The 9,464-nt window shown below is 33.1% G+C and overlaps 1 protein-coding gene across 1 annotated transcript in view; it reads left to right on the top strand.

Moving 5' to 3' along the window:
• TRPA1 (transient receptor potential cation channel subfamily A member 1) overlaps window positions 1–9,464 on the top strand; it is a 70,448-nt gene that overhangs the window by 46,633 nt on the left and 14,351 nt on the right. Inside the window, exons 18-21 of the mRNA XM_006139794.3 lie at window positions 4,718–4,788; window positions 5,350–5,512; window positions 6,618–6,707; window positions 8,330–8,499. Coding sequence (XP_006139856.1) covers window positions 4,718–4,788; window positions 5,350–5,512; window positions 6,618–6,707; window positions 8,330–8,499 — 494 coding nt within the window. The remainder of the gene's footprint in view (window positions 1–4,717; window positions 4,789–5,349; window positions 5,513–6,617; window positions 6,708–8,329; window positions 8,500–9,464) is intronic.

Below are 9,464 nucleotides of genomic sequence, written 5' to 3'. Positions count from 1 at the left end.
CTACATGGAAGACTTTAGTAAAGAACATGGTCTCAAACATCGGCTAACATGAAAAGATGCAGACTCGAGTGGATTTTATGCCCTCAAGGCTGAACATCATATCTGAGTCTCACATTTGCTCTGTGCAAAGTAGTTTAGCTCTGCTGGAGTATGTTTTGCAGTTGTTAGTGTAGCTCAGAATTAATTGCCAAGTGATGTAACAGTAAATATACTATAGCTATACTTAGAAAATTCTTTTTCTTTTTTTATTACAATTTAAAGTATTATCAATACTTCTGGCAGAAGTATTTTTGTGAAACAGGTTCGCTGAATAAATACACTGAGCTCAGTGGGTGTCATATCAGCACACAATTGCCTGGTGCCTTAATACTACTGCAAACTTGGTCTTAGTCATGACTGAGCTGAGTAAGGTTCCTCACACAGACAACTTCTCTGGTATGAGAAGTTATCATGCACAGAAGTCTGAAAATGTAAATGGACTAAATTGGGATACGAAAGAGATTGGATACTGAGATTAGGACAAATTACAGCTGGAGAAGGCTGTTTCACTAACGGTGCATGAAGAGTAGAGCTACCTTAAAAACTCTATTGGTATAGCCACAAGTCTTGCTTATACTTAATTTAGGTGATAATTAAACTTACAATGTGCTTCTATGGTTAAAGAAGTAGGTTTCCCCATTTGTCATTGGTTTGAAAGCAGACTTACAGGACTTCAGAAACATGATAAGAGGATTGTTTTAATTAAAATATAGGGACAAGAAATATTTGTCTCTGTCCCTGGTATAAAGTTTTTGAATATTAATAACATTTTAACTAAGCAAACTACTCTCAAATATTTTTTCACATTTTTCATTTTAGCTTGAAAAACTCAAAACTGATGGAATAATTTTGGAAAGTACAATGAAGTTAATATAAGGAGGCTAAAGTTAGAAACTCCTCCAAATTTTACATAAAAATTGTTTTATAAAGATGGATTTTTTTCAAACATAAAGAAGGCAGAGAGAGAGAGAGAGAGAGAGACAGACAGGTGGGAAAAAATTAAAGAATCTTTTAATTAAAAGATTCAGAATTAAGAATTTTTCAGAAATAAAAGATATGACTCATTACATTAAAAAACTTCCCCAAGGGAAAGCAGAACAGCATGACTGCATCATTTGGAATTATGAGATGCGAAACAGTAGTAGTGTACATCAGTTGCAAAAGATCTAAATAAACTGCTGAATCCATATAACAGAAAATTATGTGGTCTTTAAAAACAAGGTTCTTGGTGAACATTTGCTCAACATTGACGTATTTATATATAAGCTGTGTTGTTAAATAAAAAACAGGTTGAAGACAATTTTAGTAAAAACATAAATACAAAATAATGATACCTTTTTCTTCAGTATTTGTTTTTGTACATGCATGTCTGTGTGTAGAAATATAGGAAAAGATTTGGAAGGATGCACAAGTTAGATGGGATACTACAGGGGAGGTGGAGCGGGGCCCGATGTGATAAGAACTATGTGTTTCAGTATTTTAAAGGAGAATTTACTCACGTATTTTGTAATAACATTAAATTTACTATCTTTACCATTTTTAAGTGGACAGTTGTGTTATGTATATTTATATTTTTATTCAACAGATTTCTAGAATCTTTCCTCTTGCAAAACTAAGCCTCTGTGTTTATTAACACAAATTCTCCCTCATCCATCCCGCAGCCTTTGGGAACTTCTTTTCTACTTTCTGTTTCTAGGATTTTGACTACCACGTTTTCTTTATCAATACATCTGTTGTTGGACATCTGGATTGTTTTTACCTCTTCAGTATGAATAGTAATGCTTCAATAAACATGGGCATGCAAATATCTTGTTGAGATTCAGCTTTAAATTTTCTGGATATATTGGATCGTTGGAAAAGTCAGGATGCATTTTTGCATAGAAAAACAGAAAAATACATCATGATTTTACTGACGACCTAATATACCTAGAAGTGGAATTACTGGAGCATGTGGTTAATCTATTTTTAATTTGCAAATAAACCTCTATACCATTTCCCATAATACCTTTGCCATTTTATGTTCCCACCAAAAATGCACAGGTTTCTGATTTCCCTATTGATCCTCAATATTTATTAACTATCAATATGAATCGTTTTTGATGTACAAGTCTTTTACCTCTTTGGTTAAATTTATTTCTAGTATCTTACTTTTTTCCTAATTGCCAGAGGGCACATGCACTTGCCAGAGAGAAGCAAAGAGACAGAAGGAGAAGAAAGTACTCCCGAATGGGACATGGTCATGATGCAATCCCTCCTCCATTTTTTCCTCCTGTTGTGATTTGGGACATGCACACATGCCTGGTGTGTTTTCCAAACCATCCTGGCCACAATTCAAAACATGGTTAAGTATGTGGGATCAGCTTCTCTAACCATTAGGTGCTGGGGCCAGCCCAGTATTTTATTCTTTTCAATGCTATTGTAAATTCAACTGTTTTCTTAATTTCTCTTTCATATCAGTCATAGTTAATGTATAAAAATACAACAACCAATTTTTGTGTGTTGATTTTGTATCTTGCAAATTGTGCTTAATTTGTTTATTGGTTTTTATGGCATTTTTTGGTGAAATGTTTAGTTTTTCATATATTAAATCATGTCATCTGTGATTACAGATAAGTTTACTTTTTTCTTTCCAATTTGAATGCCTTTTAGTTAATATTTTGTGTAATGGCTTGGATAGGACTTACAGTATTGGTTGAACCAAAGGGAAGAGAATGGGCAGCCTTGCCTGTTCCTGATTAGAGGAAACACTTTCAGTCTTTCATTAGAGTATGATGTGAGTGGTGGGCTTTTCCTATATGGCTTTTATTATGTTGAGGCTGTTTCCTTCTATTTCTCATTTTTGAGTGTTTTTATCATGAAAGAATCTTGAATTTTGTCAAATGCTTTTTCTGTATTTAATTGAGATGACTGTGTGCTTTTTAGCCTTTATTCTGTTGAAGGGGTGTATTACATTGAGTTTGTATGTGAGCCATTCTTGTATTGCATGGATACATCCAGCTTAGGTGTGGTGTGTAATTCTTTTAATGTGCTGTTGGATTTGAATTGCTAGGATTTTCCTGAGGGTTTTCTGCATCAATATTCATCAGAGAAATTGGCTTATAATTTTCTTTACTTGTATCTTTGCTTCATTTTGATATCAGACTAATGACAGCCTCACAGAATGAGTTTTGAAGTATTCTTTTCTCTTCAAGTTCTTGGAAAAATTTGAAGAGGACTGAGGTTAATTTTCCCTTAAATGTTTGGTAGAATACTCTACTGAAAACATATGGTCATGGGCTTTTCTTTGTTCAGAGGCATTTTTAATTATTGTTTCAATCTCCTACTAGTTATAAGTGTTTAGATGTTTTCTTTATTAATGACTCAGTTTGGACAAATTTACATTTCTAGAAATGTACCCATTTCCTCTAGGTTATACAACTTGTAGAGATATAATTGTTAATAGTATCTTTTGTTTTGGAGAGGTTTTTGCTATAGGGCTCATGAGCTCGCCAGAAAGACAGAGAGAGACTGAGAGACAGAAAGTGAGAAATCACCCCCCCCTTTGGGGGGATGGCCACACCGCTTTCCTTCTCTTCTATTTTCCTCTTGGGATCTTAGGCACTCATGCACACATACCTGGCGGGATTTTAAGCCACCAGGTCTAGGCTTTGAACCGTGGTTGACTACATGGGAGTTCAGCGACATAGCCATTATGCCAACTGCTGGTCCCAATAGTACCCTCTTAAAATCTTTCTAACTTTGTGCCATTAGCGTTCATGCACCTCTCTTTCATTTCTAATTATATTATAGTTATCTGAGTTACCTATCTTAAAAAGATAGTTCAGTAAAATTTCGTTAGTTGTTAATCTCTTTAAAGCAATTCTTGATCTCATAGATTTTTTTTTAATTATTTTTCTATTCCGCCATGTTATGGCATCAGTTCTTCTATTTTTATATCTTTAGAATTAAAAATTAATTTTGATAGATGTTAATAGTTCTTAATAATGCTCATTAAAATTTATCTATCAACTAATTTAACTACTATTTACGTGTACTCTAGTATTTAAAAACCATTCTAGAAAGATAAACCTGAATTTTCTCAAGACAAAAATAAGTGTTTAACTCTTATTAATTTATATTAATGTCCTTTGCTGTCATAACTTATATAAAATTAAAAAGTTTATTCTATCACAACTAGTCAGACATCAGAAGAGAAAGAATGAATCAAATAATTGCCCCTGCATAAAATGGTTCCTTCTGACTTAATTTTCTAAAACATGTTGATATAATTTTTTGAGTTTGTATTTTTTTTTTTTGGAGAGATTTTCACTGTAGGGCGCGTGCGCTCGCCAGACAGACAGAGAGAGACTTAGAGACAGAAAGCGAGAAATCACCCCCCAGGGGGGATGGTCACGCCGCAATCCCTTCTCTTCCATTCTCCTCTCGGGATCTTGGGCACGCACGCACACGCGCCCGGCATGAGTTTTAAGCCACCGGGTCCGGGACACGAACCGCGGTCGACTACGTGGGAGTCCAGCAACATAGCCATTACGCTAACTGCTGGTTCCCGAGTTTGTATTTTTTGAGCAAGTATTACTTTCGTATGAAAAACAGTTTCAAAACCAGCAAACAAAAAGCTTAACTTATACTGAATAGTTTAATAGGATAGTATTTTAATTGTTCTTTTCTTATTTCTCAGGTAATGGTACAACATAACCGCATAGAGCTTCTCAACCATCCTGTGTGCAAAGAATATTTACTTATGAAATGGTGAATATTGGGTAGTATTTTTTAATGCTGTACTCATTATATCTACTAAACATCTTCCAAACAATTATGTTTTAATGATATTTTAATGTAGTGTCTTTTTTGTTTAATGTTTTATACTTTGAAAAAGAAATAAGTATCAAAGACAATTTTGGATATTAAAAATGCCACAGTTGTTTATCTCTGACATTAACTGAAATATAAATATAATGAATCCTATGTAAGACAAAAAGAAGCATGCTGGATCCTACAGGTTAGTGGACAATGAAGTAAGAGGTTTCAAGCAAGAGAACTCAACTTGGAATCAGAATTTGGGGCTAAAGTCTCTACTCTCCCATTAACTGGTGAGGCTAAGTAAGTCACAGTTTGGTCAGAAGTTGAGATCTTTTTCTAAAAATGAAGAAAGATGAATTAAAATAGTTCCTTGGTTGTAAAGTTCAGTGAATTTACCAGATTCCCCAAAAAAGATTATAACCACTTCTAATCTCTTTCTACAGGTATCTTAAGTAGATATTTTTGTTCAAAATGACTCAGTTATGGGTTACTATTTATTTATTTTTGTAGGATGGCTTATGGATTCAGAGCCCATATGATGAACCTAGGATCTTACTGCCTAGGTCTCATACCTATGACCTTACTTGTTGTCAGTATAACACCAGGAATGGCCTTCAACTCCACTGGAATTATCAATGAAACCAGGGGTCATACAGAAATATTGGACACCACGGTAATATCAGACTTCAACTTTTTAAAATAATTATAAAAAATATAATGTTTTAGGAATACAAAGCCCATAATAAATTTTAAATATCAGAACTTTATTATAAGTAGCTGATGGAATTTGTACAGGTACAAATTTCTTCTTTGTAGAATGAGAGCAAATATTAAGAAAAGGTCAATGAGCTTGTAAAGTAATTTAAAAGGATTGACATGTATGTGATGCTTGCTTGAATAATAAAATGGTAAATTTTAAAATAGATCTAAAAGAAAGCAGCTTTGTGGTTGGCAGGGACTGAGGCAGCAGGGAAAGTAGGAGGATGCTTATTGGTAAACAGTTTCCACTTGGGATGATAAAAAAAAACTTATGGACCTAGATAATGGTGATGGCTGCATAACAGTGTGAATATACTTAATGCCACTGAGGTACACATTTTAGAATGTAGATGTCCATGTAAAATGTAAAACTTTTTAAATGGCAAATTTAAAGTTATGTGCATTTTATAACAAAATCTTTTTATTTATTTTTTTTTTCATTTCATTTTCTTTCATACATTCAATCACATTATTATTTGTCTTACAAAGTGGATATTTCAACAGATAATACCACACCTCTTTGTGCCATTAATGCTTTGCCTCCTTGTCCCTCCCCATGAATATGGAAGACTTACTGCTGAGTGAAGCAAGCCAGGCTATGAAAGAATATTTACTTATATATATATACCGAGTGTCCGCACTCTATGACTGAAACTAATTGACTAAAGGATATAGAAACACAGTATTTGGATGTAAATACCAGATATAGTGTGTGTGAAAGAGGAGGGTCTGAGGAAGGATATAACAAAATTTAAATAGGTTTACAGATCCATATTCCTTTAGAATTCAGTTGAAAAATTTTGAACCTCTCTTAATTAGGATATTATGAAATGAGCATGAGTCATCTTTACTAAATGAGATAAATATTCAAATCACAGTACTTTTCTGTTAGACTCAAATGTGTACAGTCATAAAAATGAAGTAAAAGAGAAATTGAATATTTAATAGAAATTACGAAGAAGTTTAAGTGCTTTATTTTACATTCCTCATAACTGTCTTGTACTTTTTTGTTATTTCAGAATTCCTATCCAATTAAAATTTGTATGATTTTAGTTTTTTTATCAAGCATATTTGGATGTTTCAAAGAAGTGGCCCAAATTTTCCAGCAGGTACATAACACATTTTGTGTCTCTAACGTTGCAAATGTTTTCATATGTGGAACATAAATTAATTGACAAACTATTATCTGAAGTAATATTATGTCATAATAAAATTACATCGCTTATTCATTTTGTGTGCTGTAAAGATAGTGATAGAATATAAAAAATAATAAGGATGAAGAAATGAAATTACAATGTTTGGCTATTTTTTACATTGTAAATATCAAGAATAAATAATATGAAATGTAGAAATGACATGACTTCAGGTTGGGTCATTGCTTGTTTGATCTATCTGAAAAAAGTAATGCTCACATTTTACCAGTCTATATGACTCTGACTATAAATAATCATAAGTGACTCTTTGTGTTTTGTCTTACATTGTTTTTTTTAATATTTTGCTAACACAGTAGCTAGAATTTGCATTCTTTGTATAAATAATTTAAAATATAAATATTTATAAAGAAATTTATCTGTCCCAAGACTCCACTTCAAATTAGTCTTTTTTAAAATTCCTTTCCTAGAAGTAATATTTTTCTTTATTGGATAAAAGTTCAAGTTATAATAAAATTTGAGATGTTTTATAGCATAATTCTTATTCTATATATTTTGTTTTCAAGGAGTGAACCAAGTTCAGATCAGACCCAAGAACTATATAAATTATCTACAATCCTAGTTCTGGCTGTTATATGGTACAGCTACTTTATTTTTCAGTGCAAAGTGTTATAGCTTTTATTGTTTATATTTTTTGTATATTTTAAAAATATTTTTGTCAATATTATTTTTATTAATCACCTTCTATACAACATCCCATTTTCAGTGAAACTTTTCTTTGTCATATCATATAGGCACATAGATATTTGAATTAAAGAATGCTGGTGATAATAACAATGTTTTGTATTTGTTTAGTAATATACATTCCAAGTACTTTTATATATTATACTTTAACTCGTCATAATTCTGAGAGTAAGACTATATGGTTCCATTTCATTTTGAATGACTAAGGTCATATTTCTTAATCTCTCAATTATAACTTATATTGAACTATAAAGTTATATAAATTCTCTATCATATTTGATCTCCATATTTTCTTGTTGATATTAAAATGTTCTACTCTATGGGAAATTTAGTGTCCAAAACATGAAATCTCTATGAATACCATTATGTTAATCAGTTTAACGATTTGTTCTCATTTCCTAATGAACTCTCAGCATAGTTCTCAAACTTCTTTACACACAACTTTAATGTACATGTATTTTGAGAGATCCACATGCATGTCTTTATATACACAGAAAGGCCTTAAGAATTACTAAACCAATTTGTAGTCCACTTGAAGTTTCTTTTAGATGCAGTGCCCCCTACAGGGAAAGCCCAGAAACTTGTAAGATTCCCTTAGCCATAAGACTTCATGTAGATACCAAGTCTGCAGATGACTGTGGATCATCTCCAACACTGAGTCATACCCCAGTGACTCTGAAGTCAATCCAGGATAGCAGGAGATGACTCCTTGGTTTGAATTTTCTTTCTAGTTGTTTTTAATGCCATACAATTTTGTAATTGTTATGTATGTATTAAACCATCCATAAAATGCCAGGTTTTGTATGTGGTAATTCTTTTATGTTTTTCAATCCCAGAAAAGGAATTACTTTTTAGATGTTAACAATGCCATTGAATGGATTATCTACATAGCAAGCATGATTTTTGTGCTGCCCTTGTTCATTAATATACCAGGTGACGTGCAGTGGCAATGCGGGGCAATGGCTATCTACTTCTACTGGATGAACTTCTTATTGTATCTTCAAAGGTAAAACCAACTTGAATGACTTCCATATGCATTAAGCAATTTTTTTCCTTTATTTTCTAGCCTATTCCTTTCTAACTATTTAAACTGTGAAGAATTTTTTTTGTGTGTCCTATTAAAGAAAGGGTGAGAGGAACTAGCAGTTGGAGTAATGGCTATGTCACTGGACTCCAATGTAATTGACTACAATTTGTGTCCTGGACCCAGTGGCTTAAACTCATGCTGGGTGTGTGTGCATCCATGCACAAGATCCCAAGAGGAAAATGGAAGTGAAGGTGTTGTGGCATGGCCTTCCCCTCTGGGGGGTGTTTTCTCACTTTCTGTCTCTCTGTCTCTCTCTGTCTTTCTGGTGAGCGCATGTGCCCTACAGCAAAAACCTCTCAGAAAAAAAAAAGAAAGGGTGAGAGTAGAGTACTAGTGTTCAGAGTGTAGAACAAGGTTCCTCAGTCTCTGTACTATAGAAATTTTCAGCTTGATAATTCTTTCACTTGTGTATATATGTGTGTGTATGTGGGGAGGGATTGATTGTCTTGTGTGTTATAACATGTTTAGCAGAATCCTGGGCTTCTACTCACTAGATATTAGTTTTGTGTAGAAAAATACTTATGACTATTCCACCGACCCAATATAACCATACATCTGACCCCAGTTTGACAGCCACAGATGTACTCAGACATTGCTAACTGTCCCCCTGAGTGCCTAGGTCAAGAATCACTGATCTGAACATATCTAGGTTAAATGGGAATCAATGTGTTGGTTATACCTGATTTACCTGATATTATTTGGTAAGCATTTGATTTAAGTCAAAGTGAGGTGATAGGTCAGATGGAGAATACATGTGATATAAGAAAGAAAGAAAAAAGCCTAAAAAATCTAATCAGAGAGAGAGAAATGAGGCTTAGTAAATTTCCCTACCTCTCACAATTGGAATTTTTTTAGTTTGGAGAGGTTTTTTTTTTTTTTTTTTT

This window comes from Tupaia chinensis, unplaced genomic scaffold, assembly GCF_000334495.1.
Source record: "Tupaia chinensis unplaced genomic scaffold, TupChi_1.0 Scaffold000002_1, whole genome shotgun sequence".
Taxonomy (NCBI): Eukaryota; Metazoa; Chordata; class Mammalia; order Scandentia; family Tupaiidae; genus Tupaia; species Tupaia belangeri.
Note: the sequence above shows the minus strand (reverse complement) of the source record. Positions and strands in the feature narration are given on the sequence as shown.